The sequence below is a fragment of the Alosa alosa genome, chromosome 7 (assembly GCF_017589495.1).
Source record: "Alosa alosa isolate M-15738 ecotype Scorff River chromosome 7, AALO_Geno_1.1, whole genome shotgun sequence".
Taxonomy (NCBI): domain Eukaryota; kingdom Metazoa; phylum Chordata; class Actinopteri; order Clupeiformes; family Clupeidae; genus Alosa; species Alosa alosa.
The window spans coordinates 21,073,231-21,099,176 of NC_063195.1; the positions used below are offsets into that span (position 1 = coordinate 21,073,231).

Below are 25,946 nucleotides of genomic sequence, written 5' to 3' on the forward strand. Positions count from 1 at the left end.
GGGCTGTGTACACATTTTTGTTATCACCGTTCAAAGCATCAACAGCAATGATCAACCCACACACACACACACACACACACACACACTCACACACTCCTTCCACTGTAGTATGTGGAAGCATTAATGTTTGTGGTTTGTGGGCAGGTTTCTGAGGGTCTGTGCTGGAAGGATCTGCTGAGGATCAAGAGTCCCCACAAGCTGCTCTACGCTCTGGAGATCATCGAGGCTCTGGGGAAACCCAACCGCCGCATCCACAGAGAGTCCACCGTACGTACACACACACACAGACGTACACACGCACACAAACAAGCATGTCTTATACACACTGTTAGTAGAAAGTCTACAACACACACACACTTATGTCCTTATATCTTATGTCTTAGTGTACTAACAACACACACTGTTCACATTAATGCAATCCTCAACCTTTGGCAAATACTGCAGTCTGTCCATGATGCTAGGTTAAGCGAGCGAGTCATGATGCTAGGTGGAGCGGGCTGGTCATCATGCTAGGTTGAGCGGGCTGGTCATGATGCTAGGTGGAGCGGGCTGGTCATCATGCTAGGTGGAGCGGGCTGGTCATCATGCTAGGTGGAGCGGGCTGGTCATCATGCTAGGTGGAGCGGGCTGGTCATCATGCTAGGTGGAGCGGGCTGGTCATCATGCTAAGTGGAGCGGGCTGGTCATGATGCTAGGTTGAGCGGGCTGGTCATGATGCTAGGTGGAGCGGGCTGGTCATGATGCTAGGTGGAGCGGGCTGGTCATGATGCTAGGTGGAGCGGGCTGGTCATGATGCTAGGTGGAGCGGGCTGGTCATGATGCTAGGTGGAGCGGGCTGGTCATCATGCTAGGTGGAGCGGGCTGGTCATGATGCTAAGTGGAGCGGGCTGGTCATGATGCTAGGTTGAGCGGGCTGGTCATGATGCTAGGTTGAGCGGGCTGGTCATGATGCTAGGTGGAGCGGGCTGGTCATGATGCTAGGTGGAGCGGGCTGGTCATGATGCTAGGTGGAGCGGGCTGGTCATGATGCTAGGTTGAGTAGGTTGGTCATCATGCTAGGTGGAGCGGGCTGGTCATCATGCTAGGTTGAGCGGGCTAGTCATGATGCTAGGTTGAGCGGGCTGGTCATCATGCTAGGTTGAGCGGGCTGGTCTAACCACATGTGTGTGCACCTCTCTTGTGCCTGCCCACAGGGGAGCTACAGTGATCTGTACCCAGACTCAGACGACTCCAGTGAGGACCAGATTGAAAACAGCAAGAATACATGGAGCTGCAAGGTGAACTCTCTCTCTCTCACTCTCTCACTCTCTCTCTCACTCACACACTCACACTTTCACACTCTCACAGTTTGTGATGCACAAACTACCCCCAAGGGGAGATTTTAATGGGCCTCTCTGTCTGTCTCCCTCTCCACAGTTTGTCGGGTCTGGCGGTCTACAGTTGCTGTTAGAGATTTTCAACTCGGCCATCTTGGAGCCCAAGGAGCAGGAATCCTGGACTGTGGTAGGTGCTCTGGCCGATGTAGCTCCCCTCACAGAAAACCAGTCCAGCTGTGTGTGTGTGTGCTCCGGCTGATGGAGCTCCCCTCACAGAAAACCAGTCCAGCTGGAGACCACAGCAGCGACAGTGACGTCCCACTGGGCTTGTGTTTGTGCGCTGAAACGCCACATAGTTCAGTGGCGCTGCCAGGAAGAGGAAAAGTCGTGGCCAAGGATCCGATTGGTCCAGTGTGCTCAGTGATCCAACTAGACAGATGTGTTTGACCTAGTGTTTCATAAAGAGATAATTTAATGAGGCATGTTGTGTATCTGAAATTCAAGATCATTGAATTATTATATATCTATAAAGAAACATTTTAAAAAAAAATTTATTTTAAATTAAATTTAATTAATCTATTCTTTCTGTCTTTTTACTTTACTAAAATCTTTTTTAAATCTTTTTTTTCTTATTCTTCTCTTTACTTCTCTCTCTCCTCTTCTTTCTGTCATTCATTCCTTTATTTCTCTCTCTCCTCTTCTTTCTGTCATTCATTCCTTTACTTCTCTCTCTCTTCTTTCTGTCATTCATTCCTTTACTTCTCTCTCTCCTCTTCTTTCTGTCATTCCTTCCTTCTTTTTTTCTTCCTTTCTGCATTTCTCTCCCCTCCCCCAGTGGCTGCTGGACTGTCTGGCGTGCCTGCTGAAGCTCATCTGCCAGTTTGCGGTGGACCCAGCCGACCTGGACCTGGCCTACCACGACGTGTTCGCCTGGTCGGGCGTGAGCGACTCCTCGCCATGCTAAAGCTGGCCCAGCAAGTCCCGGGCAGGAAGCCGGGCGATCACGTCAAGGGCCTGCACATCCCGCGCCTCACCGAGGTACGTCCACCGGCCGCCACTACCTCACTCTACCTGTCTGTCTCTTCAGTCTGTTCTGGTGGGTCTGTATGTCTGTCTCTCTTTGTGCCTGCGGTGCAGTCTGTGTGTGTGTGTGTGTGTGTGTGTGTGTGTGTGTGTGTGCCAGCGCACTGCTTGCCTGCCTGTTTCTCTCTGCCTCTAGTGTGAGTCTTTCTGTCTAGCTCTTTCTGTCTGTCTGTAAAGTTTACCCTTTTGTTGCCACTGCAGGGGTGACTGTCGTTAGTCTTTAACGAGATCGACTGAGTGAAAGGGCTTCACACATTCAGCCCACACCACCGCTGATCTGCAGCTGTCACACCTGCCCCTGTCAAACAGGAGTGTGTGTGTGTGTGTGTGTGTGTGTGCGCGCGTGCGCCTTTCTCCAGCTAATGCGGTCACTCTGCTATTCCAGTCGTGTTTATAGTCTATGGCTACCGGTCTCTCTCTACTCTCTTGTTCTTTCTCTCCAAGCAAAATGCCTCTGTCTGTCTTTTTGTGTTTCCCTTTCTGTGCCAAATGGCACCTCTCCCTCTCGCTCTCTCTCCCTCTCGATCTCGCCCGCTCCCCCCCCTCTCTCTCTCTCTCTCTCTCTCTCTCTCTCTCTCTCTCTCTCTCTCTCTCTCTCTCTCTCTCTCTCTCTCTCTCTCTCTCGTGGACTTTTTTTAGTTGTTGTATGAATCCTGACACTTTTCCATGAGAGATTTCAACAACTCTGCCTCAGCTTATGCCCTGTTTACTGTGGGTCAGAAAAACACTCCTTATATTAAACTGGGTTGGCAGTAGTTTCCTCATGCCCTTTCAAGGTTGCAGGTGTACCACCTGTAAATTTGCCGACACCTGGGCTCTGAGCCCCAGAAGAGCACTGCTTATCTGTTTAGCCTGTGTTTACTCTACTCCCCACAGTCCTAATATGCACTGTATCCTCCTTGCCTTTGTGGGTACATTTTCTTTTACTGTTTCTCTTTACTTTTCGCCATCTTGGGAGACTCTGCGCCGCTCATGGCTCTAACGAACCGAATGGAGTCTCACTCTTTTTATAATTCGTCTCACTAACTTGCTGACAGTCATTCTGATTTATTTCTGTATTGTGTTGATGAATAAATACCATTGATTATTGATTCAACATCTCAAGATGTCAAGTCCTATTTTTTTCCAAGAACAGGTTAACATTCTTTTCAGTCTGAATTTAGCTCAGTTAAATACATACCACAAGGGGAAGACTTTACTTTCACTCAAGGAAATCTAGGACCTGCTCTCTCTCTAGCCAACAGTCTGGGGTTGTTACAGACTCCAGTAGAGCTCTTGGTTTCTGCTGACCTTGGAATGACCCCCCTCCTATCTTCCCCTTGGTTTCCTTATCTTTCTTTCTTTCCCTTCTTCAGTTTCATGTCATCCCACACACATCTTGCTGTGTTGTATCTTTCCTTGTTTACTTGGTATCTCTTCTCCTGCTCGCATGAAGATTTGCCTCTGGCATAATAACCACTAAGGTCTCAGGTACTACGGTTGAATAGAATGAACCTCACAAGTGTTAATTGTGTGTGTGTGTGTCTGTTTCCCCCTCAGGTCTTTCTCGGCCTTGTCCAGGGCACCAACCTCATCCAGCGCCTCATCAATGTAACATACACGTATGACAACTTGGCTCACAGGTAACGCCATGGTTTCCCTCAGACTTAAACACACACACACACGACCAAACACAGGTATCCCCTGACTACAGTGTATTTGACAGGTTCTAGTTGAGATCTCAATGCTGATATTTTCTTCCTGTGTATTTTAGGGTTCTGAAGGCTCAATCTGATCACAGATCACGTCACGAAGGTGAGAACTCACACTCAACACCTAGGCTGCACCTCTATGTAACATATGACACAGAAAAGCCCTGAATGACACTGCTAGACAACTGCTTAAAGGAGTTGTCCTTTGTATCATCACTTGATTCGCATGTCACCTTTAGTGTCACCTTTTGTGTTATAGTAGTGTAGTGTTACGGCAAGGACAAGCAAGGAACTACCGTATGCCTGTGTGTATTGAACTAATGTGTATATGTGTATTCAGCTCTGTGTGTGTTTGTTTGTTTGTGTGTATTTAACTGTGTATGTGTGTGGTTAGCTATGTGTGTGAGTGATTGATTGACTCTGTATGTGTGTTTTTAACTCTGTGTATGTGTGTAGTTAGCTGTGTGTGTGTGTGTGAGAGATTAACTCTGTGTGTGTGTGCGTGTTTTCAACTCTGTGTTGTTTCTCAGTGACTCACTACTCCATGTGGTTGCTGGTGAGCTGGGCTCACTGCTGCTCCACGGTCAAGTCCAGCCTGGCCGACAGTGACCACCTGCACGACTGGCTCAAGAAGCTGACACTGCTCATCCCCGAGGTACGTCACAGAGCCAGAGATGACGAGAGAGAGAGAGAGAGAGAGAGAGAATATATTTAACTTGTATTTTTCATAGTGTCATTATGTAGGTGTCTCTACCTTTTCTATTGTTTTTCTTCTTTCACTTTTCACTCTACCTTGCTCTCTCATTCTTGACATTTTTCTTTCACTTTCTCACTGTTCTTTCACTTTCTCTTATCCTTTTTTCCTTTCACTTTCTCATCCTTTTTTCCTTTCATTTTCTTTTAATAACTCCTGTTGGCTGTTTTCATGTCACTTACTTTGTCTTTGCCTCTCTCTCTCTCTCTCTCTCTCTCTCTCTCTCTCTCTCTCTCTCTCTCTCTCTCTCTCTCTCTCTCTCTCTCTCTCTCTCTCTCTCTCTCTCTCTCTCTCTCCCTCCATCCTAGGCTGCGGTGCGGCACGAGGCGTGTAATGGCCTCTATAAGCTCTCTCTCTGTGGGCTGGAGGGGGGTGAGAGCATCAACAGGTCCTTCCTGCTGCTCGCCGCCTCCACGCTGCTCAAGTTCCTGCCCGACGCACAGGCACTCAAGCCACTCAAGGTATACGCACACACACACACACACACACAAACACTTCTCAATTTCACACGCACACACACACACATGCACGCACACACACACTTCTCAAGTTCAAACACTTCTTGACGCACAGGCTCTCAGAGACATGCACAAACACGGCATGATACTTGTCAAGTTCCTGCCCAATATGCAGACCCTCAAGGTACAGTGACACACCATACACACACACACACGCGCACACACGCGCGCACACACACACACGCGCACACACACATACGCTCATTCGCACACACACACACACACACACACACACACACGTCTCAATTTCACACACTTCTTGACGCACAGGCTCTCAAAGAGACATGGACAAACACGCTATGATACTTGTCAAGTTCCTGCCCAATATGCCCTCAAGGTACAGTGACACACCATACACACACACACACACTATATCCACATGCACACACTGCTCAGGTTCCTGATCTCAAGTCGCTTGGGGTACGGAGAACACGCCATCTTTCCTTCTAGTCCCACACACACACACACACACACACACACACACACACACTTTTTCTTCTCTCCGTGCCAGAGCTGTTGAATTATTCACAGGTGTCCGATTTAGAGACTCCCTCCTAAAATCAATAGCCGCTCAACAAAGCTTTATATCTTTGATGGCAGGGTTTGCAAACAGCACTCTGTGGGAAGGATCATGTGCCATGCAATCACAAACAACAACAGCAAAGGACAATGGATGAGCAGTCACACATCCTTTTCAAACGTGCTGCTGTGCAAAATATCTTTAAGCTCGCGTCTTGAGTTACATGTCAGAAAATGGGCACACGGCTTAAATTAATTTGTAGTGTACAATAAAATTGACATACAGGAACGGTGTTAAATTTTAGTCCAAAATCAATACCACGTACTGACTCACATACTGATGTCTATGCTCCTAACTTAACTGGTCTGACCTTAGGAGCCTCAATTTCACAACCCATATTTTTAGCATTCAAGCCAACTTACAGTCTACTATAGTGAGCTATGTGGTAAGATGTGCAAAGTGGCTATACTTGTTTAAGCATGCTGATGTAAGTTACATTTTGTGAAGTCCTCAACTTCTTTGTAAGACACATAGGTGATGTCCTCAACTCCTTTGTCGCCTTTCAAAAGTTCTCGACAGGTTTGTCAGGTGCTTTGTTTCCATGTGGCCTTTAGTTTTGATGGTTTCATGTTCTCATGTGCCAGCAATTCACTGTACACCACACACTGTGGCTTCTGTTCCTTTCCGTCCTCAACGTAAGTGAATGCATACTTCAAGTGTTCAGGGTCGTTTTGCCATATTTGTTGCTAACATGATGTCTAACATGACAGGTCACATAAACATTGTCTGTGTCCATGGCAACGACTGGCATACAAATAAAGTCTATCAAAATAAAAGTCTGACATTAGATCTGATAGGGTAGCTTTTTTTTCCCCCTTTTAAACCACAAGCTCTGCGACCCACCCAGTACGGTTCTGCCACCCACCAGTTAAGAAGCACTGCTCTACCTACCTACCCTCTACATGAGAGTGCTGATGGGATACGTGTTTGCGTTCAGGTGGAGGACTATGAGGGGGCTGATGGGATACGTGTTTGTGTTCAGGTGGAGGACTATGAGGGTGCTGCTGGGATACGTGTTTGTGTTCAGGTGGAGGACTATGAGGGGGCTGATGGGATACGTGTTTGTGTTCAGGTGGAGGACTATGAGGGGGCTGATGGGATACGTGTTTGTGTTCAGGTGGAGGACTATGAGGGGGCTGATGGGATACGTGTTTGTGTTCAGGTGGAGGACTATGAGGGGGCTGATGGGATACGTGTTTGTGTTCAGGTGGAGGACTATGAGGAGGAGCCCTTGCTGAGGACGGGCTGCAAGGAGTACTTTTGGCTGCTGTGCAAACTCATCGACAACATCCACGTCAAGGATGCCAGCCAGGTACCCCTGAACTGCACTCACACTGCTTTAGATTTAAGTGTGGAATGTGTGTGTTTTTTCTTCTTTGTGCGTTTTGAAGATAAATTGTTCTTTGTTGGTGCATGGAAGTGTCAGTGTAAAAGATTGTGCCTGATTTATGTGAGTGAAGTGAAGGTGTTTTTGCAAGATTCTTCATCAAGCATCTTGCATACATTGCCATCCCTGCTTTAAGTGATGGAGACGTCTGTCTTTCTTTCTTTCTTTCTTTCTTTCTTTCTTTCTCTCTCTCCTAGACGACTTTGTTGGACCTTGATGCTCTGGCCAGGCACCTTGCGGACTGCATTCGCAGGTAAGCCACTCTAAGTGGTCATTACCAGCATACATACTTTGAGCACTTGATGTTTTGCCCTCTTGTTTGACTACATAAATAAATAAATAAAAATCTGTCCATTGTCCCCGCTGCAGCCGTGAGATCATGGACCAGCAGGACCTCTCATTTACATTCACTTTTAAGTGTGTGCACTCTCATTTGCAATAATAATAATAACAACAACAATAATAATAATAATAATAATAATAATAATAGTAGTTAAAGCCAAACACTGCACTTGTGATAAAAAAAATTATTACCCTGTTACAAATGATTAAACTCAAACTCTGCAGTTGTGATATAGTAACAAACTCTGCAGTCGTGATATTATTAAATCCAATAATAATAATAAATTCAATAATAAATTTATAATAATCTAAGCCATCCTGTCTTTTTAGCCGTGAGATCCTGGACCAGCAGGACGGCGCGGTGGAGGACGACGGCCTGACCGGGCTGCTGCGGCTGGCCACCAGCGTGCTCAAGCACAAGCCGCCGTTCAAGTTCTCGCGCGAGGGCCAGGAGTTCCTGCGCGACACGCATGACCTGCTCTTCCTGCTGCCCAGCCTCAAGGACCGGCGGCAGCCCAAGTGCAAGTCGCATGCCGCCCGCGCCGCCGCCTACGACCTGCTGGTGGAGATGGTCAAGGGCTCGCTGGACAACTACCGGCTGCTGCACAACTGGGTCATGTCTCAGCACATGCAGGGTGAGAGAGAGGGTCTTTGAGAGAAAAGCATGATGGGGAAAGGGGGAGGTTTTTTTGTTATGGATGTATCAGGAATTTTTATTCCGATTGAGGTGTTTGTATGAGAATGTTTATTCTGATTGAGCCGTTATTCCGTTTTTAACTGGATTAAAAGTGTCCATGTAAACGTGGCTACTGAGACCAAGGGCTGATGGCAAAGGGGGACTAAGTCGGTGCATTAGTGTTGTTGCTGTTGCTGCAGCTGCTGTTGATGTTGTTTAGTGGAGCCCTTTGGCAGTATGATGATGGAATTTAACCAAGGCATCCGACAAAAGTTCAACTTGAAACAAGCCGCATCGTGCTGAGTCACTCGTAGCCTGTTCTAATATCCCAGTAGAAACTGAAGCAATCAATCAAAGTGACACTCACTTGGGTCTTGTCCCCGCACATGAGTTGGTTCGGTGTGTAAGAGCTTGACTTGACATTTAAATGAAAAGGATTTCTAAATGTGAGCCCCAACCTTCATTTGTCTCATCTTGACATATGTGCACCTATTTTTAGCTGAGTCATGTTTCCTAAGAGGAAAATAGTTCAGCTTGACATTAATCTCAATATCTTTAAAACTTGCCAATGTGCAGTGTGTGTGTGTGTGTGTGTGTGTGTGTGTGTGTGGCATTTTTCGTGCCAAATGTTCAAACTTGGGTCATGTTTTCTGAGAGTGAGCTGTTTGTCCTCTCTGGCCCTCCGTAGCCTCCCACGCCCCCTATAAGTGGGACTACTGGCCCCATGACGACGTGCGGGCGGAGTGCCGCTTCGTGGGCCTCACCAACCTGGGCGCCACCTGCTACCTGGCCTCCACCATCCAGCAGCTCTACATGATCCCCGAGGCCCGGCAAGCAGTCTTCACTGCCAAGGTGTGACACACACATACACACACACACACACACAAACACAGATTCACATTCAAACACACATATACACACACTCACTCACACTCTCTCTCACACACACACACACACACACACACATGCACACACAGTCATTCACCATTCACACAGTTTGTATAGTGTAAAGCGCGCACACACACAAGCATTCAGGCTTACCTTCATACACAAATAACCCCCACACACACACACACACACACACACACACACACACACTTTACATTCATGGCATAGTTCCATGCTTACTCAAGCGTGAATAAACCTACTCTAACCATCTGTGCGCATACCGACTGCACACATATCTAGAGTTACTCAGTATTTGGCAGACATTTGCTTTCACACAGACCTTTAAAGTAAATGCAAACAAAAAATAATAATAATGGTTATTGACTAAAATATGCTGCCTGTTCCATCTGTCTCGTGTGTGTGTGTGTGTGTGTGTGTGTGCTGGACTCTGTGTCCACAGTACTCTGAGGAGATCAAGCACAAGACCACCTTACTGGAGCTTCAGAAGATGTTCACCTATCTCATGGTAAGATGTCCTCCATACTTCCCAACACGTTACACAGGAAAAGTGTTGGTCTTGACCACTAGGGTGTGCTAAAGAGTAAAAGCGATCAAAGGCTGTTCATTTCATCTGTGTTGGGACTGGCTTTGTGTCACCTTCACTGTTTAAACCAAAGATTACCATTAAATATAGAAAGAAAAGAAGATTGTTTGACATATAAAAAAATAAATGTAATCAGAATTCTGTTTCTTAACTTCCTTATGTCCTTACATCCACCTCTCCCTCTCTTTTCTCTCCTTCCCTTCTCTTCACCCTTTTCTCCTCCTCGTCCTCTGCAGGAGAGCGAGAGGAAGGCCTATAACCCGCGGCCGTTCTGTAAGACCTACACCATGGACAAGCAGCCCCTCAACACGGGCGAGCAAAAAGACATGACCGAGTTCTTCACGGACCTCATCACCAAGATCGAGGAGATGTCGCAGGACTTGGTCAGTTGTGTGTGTGTGTGTGTGTGTGTGTGTGTGTGTGTGTTCACGTCAGTGTGTGCATAAAAGATGTATCTGTGTGTGTTTGTCACTACAAGTTTGTGTCATGGCTGTGTTCTTTAAGTGTATGCCGCGTCCCTGTCTGATTGTGTCTTTATGCGCATCTCTCTTGTCCCCACAGAAAAACACAGTGAAGACACTTTTTGGTGGGGTCATCACAAACAATGTGGTCTCATTGGTAAGATATTTTTTTGTTTTCAAAAAGTCTGTTTTTGTTTGAAGTGCTTGTGTTCAGCGAACATTTATACAACTTTGTGGGAATGTGCATATGGTCAATGTGCAATGCCTCCTTGCAAAACTTTAACCAAAAATATGTGTGTGTGTGTGTGTGTTCATGATCTAATAACCCTTTTGTGTGCCTCTCAGGATTGTGACCATGTGAGTCAGACGGCAGAGGAGTTCTACACAGTCAGGTGTCAGGTGGCCGACATGAAGAACATCTATGTGAGTCAACAGCACATTTGCACAACCCTCGAACACTACACACACACACAGTTAAACAAACAACGTATACGTAGCTTCCTACCTACATACTTCTGTGTCAAGCACACACACACACACACACACACACACACATGCAGATGTGTAGATAAAGGAAGCCATGCATTTGTGTATGTGTGTGTATGTGTTTGTGTGTGTGTGCTGATCTGTGTAGTAATCTTGTCCTTTCGTCCTCCTGCAGGAGTCTCTGGATGAGGTGACCATCAAGGACACACTGGAGGGGGACAACATGTACACCTGCTCCCAGTGCGGCAAGAAAGTCAGGGCGGAGAAGAGGTGTGTGTGTGTGTGTGTGTGTGTGTTTTTGTTTTTTGTTTGTTTGGTCTTTGTACACCACACACCACTAGGGATGGCTGAAAACTCCAACCTCTATAATTTTGAATATGTTTCACTGATACTTGCTAGTAGTGTTTATTGTGTAAAGTGTATATGGACAATATCTAACTTATTTTTCTTTTCTCTCCAACACTTTCTTCTCTCTCTCCCCCTCTCCCCCTCCACTTCCTCTTTCCCTTTCCATTCATCCCTCTCTTGGCCTGTGCAGGGCGTGCTTCAAGAAGCTCCCGCGCATCCTGAGCTTCAACACCATGCGCTACACCTTCAACATGGTCACCATGATGAAGGAAAAGGTCAACACACATTTCTCCTTCCCGCTGCGCCTGGACATGACGCCCTACACCGAGGACTTCCTCATGGCCAAGGGGGACAGGAAGGAAGGTGAGCACACTTCCTGTCGTGGTGCCTTGACTCCCATTTTGAACTTTTAAGATTTATATTTACATTTTCATTTTCATTCTTGAACTCTCTGTTGTATATCTTTCAATTGCATCTTTGTTTTTTTTTTCTTGCCAGGTTTCCGTGGCGGCCCGGTGGTGAAGGCGACGGAGAGCTCTGAGAATCTGATCTGATTGGGCATTGACTGTGCACCGCGGGCCGGGCGGATGGTGGCCATTACTACAGCTTCATCAGGGACATCATCAACCCCCACGCCTACAAAAACAATAAGTGGTGAGGAGGGGAGGGGAGGGGACACTGCTTAAGCTCGGACTCCCAGGAAATAAAATATCACATCACCGACATTTAGGACAAACATGCCTGACTGGAAATAAAGTTGGCATTTCACAAGGGTTATGTCATGTAATGTGTAACTTTTAAGACATATTGTCCATTTAACAACATATGACAAATGTAACGTAATAAAAAAAACAAAAATGGTGATTGTCTGTGATGTATGCGACATTCCCTGGAGAACCCAACCTGGTTTATGTCCCTGTGATGTTCCGTCTGTGCCCATCAATGTATTTGGAAATCCACTGACTAATTGCTAATTGCTATGTGTGCAGTGCATGAAAGCACCTTTCTCTTGATGCTACTTCCTGTAAACTGATGTCACTTCCAGTCCCTGTAACTGATGTCACTTCCTGTGTGTGTGTCTCAGGTATCTGTTTAACGACGCAGAGGTGAAGCCCTTTGACTCGGCCCAGCTGGCGTCGGAATGTTTCGGTGGGGAGATGACGGTGAGAAAATCACTTCACTTCAACAGCTGCACTGTAGTCATGTGCTCTACTGGTCACTTCAACAGCTGCACTGTAGTCATGTGCTCTACTGGTCACTTCAACAGTCATGTGCTCTACTGGTCACTTCAACAGCTGCACTGTAGTCATGTGGTCTACTGGTCACTTCAACAGCTGCACTGTAGTCATGTGCTCTACTGGTCACTTCAACAGTCATGTGCTCTACTGGTCACTTCAACAGTCATGTGCTCTACTGGTCACTTCAACAGCTGCACTGTAGTCATGTGCTCTACTGGTCACTTTAACAGCTGCACTGTAGTCATGTGCTCTACTGGTCACTTCAACAGCTGCACTGTAGTCATTTTTTCTGGTCACTGGTCCCTTTCGTGGGAAATATGTCAAATTAAAGCTTAACATAGATATCAAATTGTTTTCTTTACATATGCTGTTGCTTTTATGTATATATTATTTTATTTTCTATATTATATAAATGACTTGATACTTGATACATCTCTAACTCGGTCACAAGATGTTACCCTGTTAGCAAGTGTTGTTAGCCTCTTAAAGTTGACTCCTTTTGTGCTTTTACCTTTGCAGACAAAAACATACGACTCCGTCACTGACAAGTTCATGGATTTCTCCTTTGAAAAGGTCAGATGCCGCCACAGTATTTCAGGGATGTGTTAATTGATGTATTTGTTTGATTACTTTTCTCTGTGGTTTGGATCTGTTTTGTAATGCCCCCTCTCTCTCTCTCAGACCCATAGTGCCTATATGTTATTTTATAAGCGAGTGGAGCCGGAAGAGGAGTACGGGAAGGACTTTAATTTTGACGTCTCTCCCGACCTGCTGGAGGTTTGAATATGATTCATCTTAACAATAGACCAGTGTAGGCAGTGACCGTGTTCTTTAGTCGTGTACGCTAGTGCTACTCTTGATGGTGCTGTTTGTTTTTGTGTACTCTCTCCTCACAGTGGATCTGGCATGATAACATGCAGTTTCTCCAGGACAAGAATATTTTTGAGCACACTTACTTTGGGTGAGTGCACAGTTTGAATTGGACACATTTTTTACATCTAAAAAGGATCCATTTGGAAGATTAATGCTTGAACGTCTGTGTCTCTCTCTCCCTCTTTATCCTCCTCTCTTTACCTCTCCCCCTCCTCTCTCTCTCTCCTCTCTACCTCTCATCCCTCCTCTCTCTCTCTCTCTCCTCCTCTTTACCTCTCCCCCTCCTCTCTCTATCCCTCTCTTCCACTCTGCAGGTTTATGTGGCAGCTGTGCAGCAGCATCCCCAGCACTTTACCGGACCCCAAAGCCATCTCTCTCATGACCGCTAAGGTAACACACACACACACACACACACACACACACACACACACAGTGCTAATTCCACTTCTTTGTTTCCAGAAAGTAATGCATTCTTTTGTCGTTTCACACCTCTCCCCCCACAGCTCAGCACTTCGTTTGTGTTGGAGACTTTTATCCACTCCAAAGAGAAGGTGCGTCATCCATTTGCAAATCACTTTCTATATGAAGTATTTACTCAAAATGTTTATCATTAAGGGTATAGAAATGTTTTATTGCTCGATGGTATTTTAAGCCCCCACTGTCAACTTCAAGGCAGCTTACCCTAGTGCCTTCCATGCATTGCTGCCTGGAAGACGACATTGAGGGCCTGATTTATTCCTATGATTCACCATGTTCTCCATTTATGACATTATTACTATTGCTATGTTGACCCCTGAAATGGCACACCATCGAGAAGGTATCCCTTTTTAAAAATATAACTCCTCTCTCTTGTAACCTTTCAGCCTACCATGCTGCAGTGGATTGAGCTCTTAACCAAACAGTTCAACAACAGCCAGGCGGCCTGTGAGGTAAAGCGCCGCTCGACACCCTTAATGTGTGAACACTGACCGCTCCGGTGCTGTGCGTGCGTGCGTGCGTGCGTGTATGTGTGTGTGTGAGAGTTTGGCTCTGATGTTTTGCTTGGCGGTGATGTTTTTCAGTGGTTCCTGGATCGGATGGCTGATGACAACTGGTGGCCAATGCAGATTCTCATCAAATGTCCCAATCAGATTGTACGGCAGGTGCGCACAGTCACTATCCCACACATGTATACAATATATATATATACATACACACACACTCACACCCACACACAACTGGGTTGTTTTGAGTTTTGTTGTTCATCAACTACAAGTACTCCAGCGCGCAAAGGTGAACACACTCACACATATAAACCCAGGTCATGCTCACATCGTTTGTGTGTGTGTGTGTGTGTTTGTCAGATGTTCCAGCGGCTTTGTATTCACGTCATCCAGAGACTGCGGCCTGTCCATGCCCACCTCTATCTGCAGCCTGGCATGGAGGATGGGTACGTAGCGTGGCAAAGCAGCAGCGTTCTCTTCTCTCTCCAACAGAATGCATAATGGGGTCTGGGAAAATCCATTACATAGTGAAATCAAAAATCCTTCATTTCTGTTCCCTTTCAACCATCTCTGGTGAAAAGTTACCAACTTAAGATTTTGATGACATCCTAGCAACATACTGGATACCGTCCCCTAGCAACATCCTGGATACCATTCTAGCGTCATACTGGATGTGGCTAGGATGGTATCAGGATCTTATCTGGTTTTACCAGATCCAATCACAAATGTGATCCTAATAATAAATACCTAGGCATTCCACAGTATTCTCAGTAATTGACCCTTTGTTGGCTCTCTGATTGGTCATCTAGACATGTATTCCACAGTCTTCTCTTGCTGACTTTGTCCTCGTTTTCAGCTCGGACGATATGGACGGTCCAGTGGAGGACATCGGTAGTCGGTCGTGTGTGACACGCTTCGTGAAGACGCTGCTGTCCATCATGGAGCATGGTGTGAAGCCGCACAGCAAACACCTGACCGAGTACTTCGCCTTTCTCTACGAGTTCGCCAAGATGGGCGAGGAGGAGGTGGGAACTCCTTCTGTAACCTTGCACTAGTTTCAGTTCAATTTGTATTTGTGTCGAGTTTGGTTTAAACCGGTATAGCAGTTTTAGTTACATAAAGATTTTAACGTGCTGAATGAGGGTCGAAATGAAGATTTCTAATGTTGATTTTGTTTGTTTTTCCTTGTTATTGTTTACCCTGCAGAGTCAGTTTCTCCTGTCTCTTCAATCCATCTCCATTATGGTGCATTTCTACATGGGCACTAAGGGCCCTGAGAATGTGAGTATTTACACTCTGCCATGGGAGAGAGCAGTGCTGAGTGGACATCATAGGCCTTCTGTATTTGTATATAAACGAATATATGCACTTCATATATATAATTCATATATAGTATATTTGTACATGATGATGGTTACATACGTAGGTTTATCCAAAGAGCCTTACAGAAGACACAACACTAGATCTTAACATAACAATAGCTCTTTGATATAACTTTCAGGCACCGTGAGGTAAACGTGCGCACTCACACACTCACTAGCACACTTTTAATTATAAGCTGTCTGTTGGTCCTCAGCCGCAGGTGGAAGTGCTGTCGGAGGAGGAAGGCGAGGAGGAGGATGAGGAAGAGGACATTCTGTCTCTGGCTGAGGAGAAGTATCGCCCGGCGGCACTGGAGAAGATGATTGCACTCATCGCCCTGCTGGTGGAGCAGTCCCGCTCTGAGAGGTCAAACACACACACACACACACACACACACACATTCATGCACACCCACTTAGTTGGAGATGTGTGTGCATACACAATTAAGGGCCGTTCACACCAGAAATGATAACTATAACCATAATGATAAAAGCGTCCACACTGTCCTACAGTAAGAAAAGTCCCTCTTTGTGTTGATAAATGTTATGTCTAAGATTTGATGGATCCTCATTAGCTGTCAGCTTTTTATGGTTCTTAATATCGCTCTAAAAGTGATCCCGAACGGTATCGTTCTTTATGTCATTATCATAGTTTGTGTGGGCATCGTCATTCATATTAGCTAGAAGAATATTTTTTTTGCCGTTACTGTTCTTAGTTAGCCTAGAAATCTAGACGCGCCCCTAGCGGCAGCAAATTACATTTGCTGCCAGGGCTAGTCTAGCAACTCTCCGTTGGCTTGTGAGCTCCAGCAATTGAAACTTAATCAGGCCAATGAAATCGTGTATAGAGTCGTTAGGTGGGCTTAACATAATGATTGATGGCAGAGTTGCAACGGTTTGGCTTGAATTCCCTGCTACTTGAAAACAAATAAGATGGATGTTGCTGCTGGCGAACAGTGTGACCACGAGTTAAGCTTTTATTAAGTTGGCAAGCGTTTGAACTAGCCAACTAGCTCGGCTGGTGGGAAAGCATGGGACTCATAAGCTGCCGCTGTCTATTGGCGTGCAGAGGGAATTTGAAAGACAACTGATTATCCCGCCCCTCGGACTGAGCACTGCGAATGGTGAGTGCCCAGACCCTATATTTTAATGTGGGTCTGGCTCGTCAGGCTAGTTCTTAGTGTGAACAACTCTTAGACATCAATGCTCACAAGTATTCAAATTGTGTCCCATATATACTTGAGGTGACATACTCTGGATCAATCTTTTATCAAACATCTCATCTCTTGATTCATGGCTAAGTACACCTCAAAGTGCTAGTTCAAGAGATTTTGGAGTCAATTGAAAGGTTTCTAGTGCATCATGTTGATTTTGTGCTCTCTATGTTTTGTGGATGTTCTTTCACCTTCCATGCCAACAAACAAAAGTCTCTTCTCCCTCCCCATCAGATACCTGACCCAGTTTCAGAGTGACAAGTTCCTATGTTTTGGAGATGTACTTCCACACAAACACAAGCAAACAACTTTAATTTAATACCCATATCTCTCTCTCTCCCTCTCTTTCTTTCTTTCTTTCTCTCTTTCTCTCTCTCTTTCTTTCTTTCTTTCTTTCTTTCTTTCTTTCTTTCTTTCTCTTCTCTCTCTTCTCTCTCTCTCTCTCTCTCTCTCCTCCCTCCCTCTCCCTCTCTCTCTCTCTCTCTCTCTCTCTCTCTCTCTCTCTCTCTCTCTCCCCTCTCCTCAGGCACCTGACGCTGTCTCAGAGCGACATGGCTGCGCTGACGGGAGGGAAAGGATTCCCTTTCCTCTTCCAGCACATCCGCGACGGCATCAACATCCGCCAGACCTGCAACCTCATCTTCAGCCTCTGCCGCTACAACAACCGCCTCGCTGAACACGTATGACACACACTCCTGTGTACACACACACAGCCACACATATGGCCACATATCCATGAGCACATGTACACACACACACAAACACACACACCTAAATGTGTACATTACATTTAATGTTTTTTTTATAATATGTTTTTGCTTGTTTGGGATTCTAATGTGATGTTGTTTTGTTCTAGATCGTCTCTATGCTCTTCACTTCTATTGCCAAGCTCACTCCAGAGGTGAGTCATCTACTCTGCAGATTGCCTAATCGGACAAGTTGACCTCCCTGAAATACAGTTTTAATTTCAGTTCACTATTGAGATCAATGTTTAGGCGAATGGTTAGGTTGAATCTCTTCATTTATTCAGATGTTTACAAGTATAGAGTAGAGACTGAGTGGAGTTGAGCTTGTGTGCATCTGGCAGCAAGACACAGTAAAGCTCCTGAGATGGAACCAGAGTTGTTAATGCCCCCCCACCTCTCGCTCCCAGGCGGCAAACCCCTTCTTTAAGCTGTTGACCATGCTGATGGAGTTTGCTGGGGGTCCTCCTGGCATGCCCTCGTTCGCCTCCTACATTCTGCAGAGGATCTGGGAGGTACGTCTGTCTGGCCTTTTAGGCCGTTATTCAGGAATCATCAATGTTTTGTCTTGTTTTGAATCAATTAATTATTTATTTACTTACTTATTTCTTTGGTCATTCATTATTCATTCATTAATGCCCGTCTTTATTTCTTTTCCTCTTTGTGTAAATTGTGTAAATACACCTTGATTCATGATGTGTGTGTGTGTGTGTGTGTGTGTGTGTGTGCGTGTGTGTGTGTGGGTGTGTGTGTGTGTGTGTGTGTGTGTGGGTGTGTGTGTGCGTGTGTGTGTGTGTGCCAGGTGATTGAGTACAACCCGTCTCAGTGTCTGGACTGGCTGGCGGTGCAGACGCCGCGGAACAAGATGGCCCACAGCTGGGTGCTGCAGAACATGGAGAACTGGGTTGAGCGCTTCCTGCTGGCCCATAACTACCCTCGCGTCCGCACATGTGAGAACGCCCGAAGTCCCCACACACACACACACACACACACACACACACACACACACACACACACTTAACCACCATTACTATCCACTTGTCCGCATATGTAAGAACTCCACTAGTCCTCTCGCGCGCACACACACACACACATACACGCGCAACTACCAAGTTTTGGAATTTCTCATTGCATAGATTAAAAAAATAGCAGCTTGTCCGCACAAAACTAAACCTCACACACGTACACATAACTAGCATAATTAATCAGGTGTCCGCTAATGGGAGAACACAGCCAGTCCTCTCTCCTCTAATCCTGATTATAATAAACCGACTGTGCGAGTTTTGTTTTTTTCCGTGTTTTATATGTTCCTCTGTCTCTCCTCTCCTCAGCGGCGGCGTACCTACTGGTGTCGCTCATCCCCAGCAACTCGTTCCGGCAGATGTTCCGCACCACGCGCTCGCTGCACCTGCCCACGCGCGACCTGCCGCTGAGCCCGGACACGGCGGCGGTGCTGCACCAGGTGTACCAGCTGCTGCTGGGCCTGCTGGGCCGCGCCAAGCTCTACGTGGATGTGGCCGTGCACGGCACCACCAAGCTGGTGCAGTACTTCAGCTTCCTCACCTACTGCCTCATCTCCAAGACCGAGAAGCTCATGTTCTCCAGCTACTTCATGGACCTGTGGAACCTCTTCCAGGTGAGGAGTGGGGAAGGGCCTGTGTGTGTGTGTGTGTGTGTGTGTGTGTGGAGGCTTAGCACCTATTGGAGGATCGGAAGCTAACACACCTGGAGTTAGCTTTTCATTGATCCCCATTTGTTTTGGATGGATGAATGAATGTCCGTGTGCGACAGAGAGACTCGGTGTGTGTGTGTTTTATGAACACTATCCAGCCAAGCAATTACCTGCAAACCAGTTTTCCTCTCAAACTAACCTTTATTCCTTCTCTCCTCATGTGCCCTCGTATCTCTCTCTCTCTCTCTCTCTCTCTCTCTCTCTCACTCTCTCCCCTCTCCCTCTCCCTCTCCCTCTCCCTCTCCCTCCCCTCCCTCCCCCCTCAGCCCAAACTGTCTGAGCCCGCCATCGCCACCAACCACAACAAGCAGGCGCTGCTGTCCTTCTGGTACAACGCCTGTGTGGACTGCCCAGAGAACGTGCGCCTGATCGTCCAGAACCCGGCCGTCACCAAGAACATCGCCTTCAACTACATTCTGGCGGACCACGACGACCAGGAGGTGGTGCTGTTCAACCGCGGCATGCTGCCCGCCTACTACGGCATCCTGCGCCTGTGTTGCGAGCTCTCGGCCGCCTTCACGCGCCAGCTGGCCTCGCACCAGAACATCCAGTGGGCCTTCAAGAACCTCACGCCGCACGCCAGCCAGTACCCCGGGGTGGGTGTCTGTCTGTCTGTTCGTTCTTGAGTCTATCTGATCTGATGGCCATTGTTCTTTATCATAGTTTTGTCTCTGTGATGAGTTAAGTGACTAGATATTAACCACAATAACCTGCTAATTACCCACCCCCCTCTCTATCTATCTATCTATCTATCTAGCTCTCTCTCTCTCTCTATCTCTCTCTCTATCTCTCTCTCTCTCTATCTATCTCCATCTATCTCTCTCTCTATCTCTATCTATCTATCTATCTATCTATCTATCTATCTATCTATCTCGCTCTCTCGCTCTCTCGCTCTCTCGCTCTCTCGCTCTCTCGCTCTCTCGCTCTCTCGCTCTCTCGCTCTCTCGCTCTCTCTCTCCCCCTTCCTTCCTTCGAGTCGGTGTGATCTTATGGCCGTTGTTCTATATCAGAGATTTGTCTCTTTACTTAGTTAAGTGACTAAAATTAAGTAAAATAACCTGTCCCTTGCTAATTGACCCCTCTCTCTAGGCGGTGGAGGAGTTGTTTAACTTGATGCAGCTGTTTGTGGCCCAGCGGCCGGACATGCGTGACGAGGAGCTGGAGGACATCAAGCAGTTCAAGAAGACCACCATCAGCTGCTACCTGCGGTGCCTGGACGGACGCTCCTGTTGGACTACGCTCATCAGGTGTGCACACATACACACAGAAACTATCAGCTGCTGCACACACACACACACACCACGGAAACTATCAGCTGCTGCACACTAGAGGGTGACAATTTTTCGGGACTCCCGCGGGTCACGGTATTCCCGCGGGTTTCCGCTTGATGCGGGGAAGTAAATTTCACTGTTGGTAGCGTGTCCGGGGCGGGACAGGAAATAATAAGCGGGGCTGGCGGGGAAGCCAGAGAAAAAATGGCAGCTGCAATGCAGTGAGTCGTAAAGGCGTGAGGCATTTCGTTTTAGAAAAGAGAACCAATTACAACCCACAATACGTTTGTTGTTGATTGGTAGCCTATCAGAGCAAGACAAAGCAGCTGCAAAATGGATGCAAAAAAACAGTTACAGGCGAAAGTGTCAACAAAGGACCGCTCTATTCAATTGCACGAGCTGTCCGGGAAAGCGATTCTCGTTGAGTTTAATGTGTCATTCAATGTTGGGGCATGGCACCTCGACGATCGCATTCCTCAATATATTTATCGCATAACCCTGGCGAAGCACAAAAAATAGTTTTGTTTACCAATATGCTTCGCTGGTTTAACGTGATGAGAACGGTGCAAACTTAACTGATGGGATGAGATCTACAATTCTGACTATGAAATGATTTAAGCATAGCCTACAGCAAAGTCCTGTAAAATATGTAATTTTAATGTAGCCCAAAATGATCGACTATTAAAGAAAAGTTAGACAAGGCTTTCTGCCCTACCAAAATGTATGGTCACCGCACGCTACTGGGTAGCCTAACAGTCGGATAACTTTAGACATAAACATGGGGAGCGGGACGGGATTCGGGAGTCTTTCTCTCGGGATTTTGCGGGACAAAATTTGGGGGGGGGGGCTTTTGTGCGGGCTCGGGATAGGGACGAGAGTGAAAATTGATTCCCGTGTCACCCTCTACTGCACACACACACGGAAACTATCAGCTGCTGCGCGCACACAAGCACACACACACACACACAAACACACAAACTATCAGCTGCTGCACACACACACACACACACAAACTATCAGCTGCTGCGCACACACACACACACACACACACACACAGAAACTATCACCTCCTGTGCACACACACAGAAACTGTAATTTGCTGCCTACTCATATTAGGCAACACGCTAAGGCTTGCAGAACCACTCACTTCACACAGGCAGGCACTTAATTAAGTGTGCCCCACACACACACACACACGCACACACACTGTCTCTCTCTCTCACTCTCACTCACTCACTCTTCTCAGTCCCAGTGATCTCTATATTCTAAACTCTGTGTCTGTGTGTGTCTTTCCTTTCTCCTCAGTGCCTTCCGTGTGCTACTGGAAAATGATGAGGACCGACTGCTGGTGGTCTTCAACAGGGGACTCATCCTCATGACCGAGGTAAGATAGAAACACACACACACAGCTGCAGATTGAAAGGATTCGGATTCTGTTTATAGCCAGCGGGGATAAATCTGGATTTAGAATCTACATTTAGAATCAACGAGCATTGCAGCTCAGATTTGTCTGGGCTTTGAATTACCTACCCATCTAAGGCCGTGTATACACAAACCTGCGAATTAACAGACCTTTATGCGTTTCCTCCACTCCTAAAAAGTGCTAAACTCTCTGAAACGGATGTTGTTCTAGTGTATTCCGGCGATTTAAAAATGCTTTGTAAATAAATAAGCTAATAAATAAATAAACAAAATCACTCAGAAAAGCAGACTATCCGTTTAAAACAAAAAGGAGGACATGTGTACAGAGTTTAAGACCTCTTTGCTGGATTTATATTCTTTGTGGAGCAAATATCTATAATCATGTTCTCATCCCATTTATCTGTCTATTTTTTTTTTATTCCTTTCTCTCTCCCATGCACCCCCCCCACCCTCTCCACCCCATCCCCCGTCTCTCTCCCCACACTCTCCATACCCCCCCCCCTTCTCCCTCTCCACACTCTCCATACCCCCCCCCTTCTCTCTCCCCACCCTCTCCACCCCATGCCTCCGTCTCTCTCCCCCCCCCCACCCTCTCCACCCCATCCCTCCGTCTCTCTCCCCCGTCTCGTGTAGTCCTTCAACACGCTGCACATGATGTACCATGAAGCCACGGCGTGTCACGTGACGGGCGACCTGGTGGAGCTGCTCTCTATCTTCCTGTCGGTGCTGAAGGCCACTCGGCCCTACCTGCAGCGCAAAGGTCAGTCCACCAGGGGGCGATGGAGCAGGGGTATGAATATGTCTGTCTACGTATGCGTATACCGGCAACTCAATGGTCAGTCCACAGGGGGGAGAGTAAGGGGTTTGAGATAGGTGTGTGTGTGTATATGTGTGTATACACGTATACCTGCAGGGCAAAGGTGAGTCCTCAGGGATTTGAAGGGCATCAAGACATCCTCAGATATTAGTTGTCTTCTGTAGTGTTCTATACAGCTGATTTTATATAACTGTGTTTATGTATTATGTACTGGTTTTGTATGGCATTGTTTTTCATAGTTTCTCTTGCGTACACTGTGTTTACGTGACTGATTTGTGCTCATCTTTCGTGTGTGTGTGTGTGTGTGTGCAGATGTGAAGCAGGCTCTGATCCAGTGGCAGGAGAGGATTGATTTCGCCCACAAGCTCCTGACCCTCCTTAACTCCTACAGCCCTCCAGAGCTCCGCAACGCCTGCCTGGGTACACACACACACACACACACACACACACACACACACACACACACACACACACACACTCCCGCATGCTTTTTAAGAACACTGTATTGATTGACAAAATATCGATTACAGTCATGACTCTTATCCTATTGACCTTGCAATGTGCTTAATGAAGTCAAGTTACTATTGATACAAGTTACTATCTCTCTCTCTCTCTCTCTCTCTCTCTCTCTCTCTCTCTCTCTCTCTTTCTTTCTTTCTTTTTTTTTCTTTTTTTTTTTTTTTTTTTTTTTTTTTTTTTTTTTTTTTTTTTTTTCTTTCTTTTTTTTTTTTTTTTTTTTTTTTTTTTTTTTTTTTTCTTTCTTTTTTTTTCTTTCTTTCTTTCTTTCTTACAGACGTGCTGAAGGAGCTGGTGCTTCTTAGCCCTCATGACTTCCTTCACACCCTCGTCCCTTTCCTGCAGCACAACCACTGCACCTATCACCACAGCAATATCCCCAGTAAGCCCGCCCTCTCTTTCCCAGCCAACCAATAGCGGACATTATTGACATTATTGACAGTCACATGACCAGTAGATTCCAGGCTGCATGTATACCAGCATGATCCAGTGCTACCAGGCAGTCATACTCAATAATAGATAATGTTGTTTTAAATAATATTGGTTTAGTTGAGTCGTTGATTGTTCATTCATTCAAGTTGTTCATACTTGTGAACTCACTTCTTTCTTTCTTTCTTTCTTTCTTTCTTTCTTTCTTTCTTTCTTTCCTCTGTATCTTCATCTATCTCTCTCCTCCTCTTCTTTCTCTCACCCTCTCTCCATCTCCAGTGTCTTTTGGGCCGTATCTGCCCTGCAGAGAGAACATGAAGCTGATGGGAGGAAAGAACAACATCAGACCCCCCCGACCCGAACTCAACATGTGCCTACTGCCCTCTATGGTGGAAACCAGCAAGGTGTGTGTGTGAGAGAGAGAGAGAGAGAGAGAGAGAGAGAGAGAGAGAGACCTCAACATATGCCTACTGCAGACTATGGTGAAAACCAGCAAAGTGTGTGTCTGTGTGTGAGAGAGGGCGAGCGAGCATCTGAAGTTATTTTAGAGAATGAATATGAATTGAAACATTTGTAAATGTGCCATACATCAATATGAAATCAGCACAACCTCTTGTGAAAGGGTGTTTGAGACTTTGTGTGTGTGTGCGTCTGCAGGGTAAAGATGAAGTTTACGACAGGATGCTTCTGGACTACTTCCTCTCCTACCACCAGTTTATCCACCTGCTGTGTCGTGTGGCCATCAACTGCGAGAAGTTCACAGAGACGTTGGTCAAACTGAGTACGAACACTACCCCCATTTATACATGGTCTTACTGTGTGTGTTTGGAGTGTGTGTGCGTGCGTGCATGTAGCAGTGTGTGTGTGTTTTTACTAAGTTGTGTATCTGTGCATTTCTCAGGTGTGTTGTATGGTCTTACTGTGTGTGTGTTCAGGCGTGTTAAAGTGCATGTTTGCTCTGTCCTCTGTTGTATTTGTATGTGCGTGTGTGCGCGCGCGCGCCTGTGTGTGAGTGTGTTTTACTGAATTAAGTTGTGTATCTGTGCTGTTTTCAGGTGTGTTGATCGCATATGAAGGGTTACCTCTCCACCTGGCTCTCTTCCCCAAGCTGTGGACTGAACTCGCTCAGTCTCAGGTAAGACACACACACACACACACACACACACACACACACACACACACACACACACACACACACACACACATGCACTTGCAAATTATTTGTGTCAAATAATTGTTTGTTTGTTTGTTAGTTAATGTTTTTTCCTGCTTGTTTTCATCTCCTTTTTTTGTTGTTGTTGTTTGCTTTCAACCTTACTTTATCTGTTTTACTTTTGCTTTCTTTTAACACCTGTCTTCTCCCCAATTGTCTTCCACTCACCTCTTCCCTCCCTCTACCCCCCCACCTCCCTCCCTCTCTCTCCTCCTCTCCAGTCGGCGCTGGCTAAGACGTGTGTGAAGTTGCTGTGTGAGGACCCTGCATTTGGCGAGTACATAAAGTGCATCCTGGTGGACGAGCGGACCTTCCTCAACAACAACATGGCCTACTCCTTCCTCTCCTGTTTTCTGCACAAGGTACACACCCCCGTGACTCAAACAAACAAAGAACATTTACATCCCCCAAAAAAAACAACAAGTGTGATGTTAACAATATTACTGTACTTGTATGTAAAAAAAAAAAAAAATGTGTGTTAGAGCCAAGGGTGTGTGAGAGAGTGTGTGTATGTCTATGTGTGTAATGTTGTTTATTATATATTTGAGTGTACATGTACTCGTCCAGGTGCCCTCTTTTGTGTGTTTAATGCTGTTTGTTGTGTGTGTGCGTGTGTGTGTGTGTAGGTTCAGTCCCAGGTGCTGTCTGGTCCAAGCTGCTCCAACCTCATCAACATCCTGGTCACCAACCTGCTCAACGAGTACCACAGCCTGCAGCCTGAACTGGCCAATCACAGACCAGAAATCAGCAAGACCAGCGGCCTGCTCAACTCTGTAAGAACACACACACACACACACACACACACTGTTTTGCAGTTACGGTAAGTATCAGTCAGCCCTTGTAGAGTGAAGAGGAATTTACCTAGAATTGCTGAGGTCATAAATCTAGATGGATCACTGTTGAGTGTTTTAAGCTGGGGGAAAAAAACTACATCCTTCATTCAGGTAAGACCTTTGCGCTCTATAGAAATGAACTCACTTGACTTGAAACCCCCTTTCCA

General features: G+C 46.3%; 1 protein-coding gene across 1 annotated transcript in view; it reads left to right on the plus strand.

Moving 5' to 3' along the window:
• The window catches only part of usp34 (ubiquitin specific peptidase 34), a 68,572-nt gene that overhangs the window by 40,669 nt on the left and 1,957 nt on the right, over positions 1–25,946 (plus strand). The window contains 49 exon segments of the mRNA XM_048248898.1: positions 145–267; positions 1,194–1,277; positions 1,417–1,503; positions 2,152–2,301; positions 2,304–2,354; positions 3,939–4,021; positions 4,153–4,193; positions 4,621–4,745; positions 5,153–5,305; positions 7,150–7,254; positions 7,527–7,582; positions 8,002–8,306; positions 9,036–9,199; positions 9,696–9,761; positions 10,076–10,222; positions 10,401–10,457; positions 10,646–10,723; positions 10,962–11,056; positions 11,325–11,497; positions 11,633–11,673; positions 11,676–11,788; positions 12,219–12,297; positions 12,892–12,945; positions 13,054–13,149; positions 13,269–13,333; positions 13,560–13,635; positions 13,749–13,796; positions 14,109–14,174; positions 14,307–14,387; positions 14,589–14,674; positions 15,085–15,253; positions 15,435–15,509; positions 15,805–15,956; positions 17,330–17,483; positions 17,660–17,704; positions 17,957–18,061; positions 18,349–18,496; positions 18,878–19,182; positions 19,545–19,874; positions 20,368–20,525; positions 21,855–21,933; positions 22,605–22,731; positions 23,101–23,208; positions 23,582–23,686; positions 24,013–24,137; positions 24,391–24,514; positions 24,789–24,868; positions 25,168–25,308; positions 25,573–25,719. Of these exon segments, the coding sequence (XP_048104855.1) occupies positions 145–267; positions 1,194–1,277; positions 1,417–1,503; positions 2,152–2,301; positions 2,304–2,354; positions 3,939–4,021; positions 4,153–4,193; positions 4,621–4,745; positions 5,153–5,305; positions 7,150–7,254; positions 7,527–7,582; positions 8,002–8,306; positions 9,036–9,199; positions 9,696–9,761; positions 10,076–10,222; positions 10,401–10,457; positions 10,646–10,723; positions 10,962–11,056; positions 11,325–11,497; positions 11,633–11,673; positions 11,676–11,788; positions 12,219–12,297; positions 12,892–12,945; positions 13,054–13,149; positions 13,269–13,333; positions 13,560–13,635; positions 13,749–13,796; positions 14,109–14,174; positions 14,307–14,387; positions 14,589–14,674; positions 15,085–15,253; positions 15,435–15,509; positions 15,805–15,956; positions 17,330–17,483; positions 17,660–17,704; positions 17,957–18,061; positions 18,349–18,496; positions 18,878–19,182; positions 19,545–19,874; positions 20,368–20,525; positions 21,855–21,933; positions 22,605–22,731; positions 23,101–23,208; positions 23,582–23,686; positions 24,013–24,137; positions 24,391–24,514; positions 24,789–24,868; positions 25,168–25,308; positions 25,573–25,719 (5,625 nt within the window).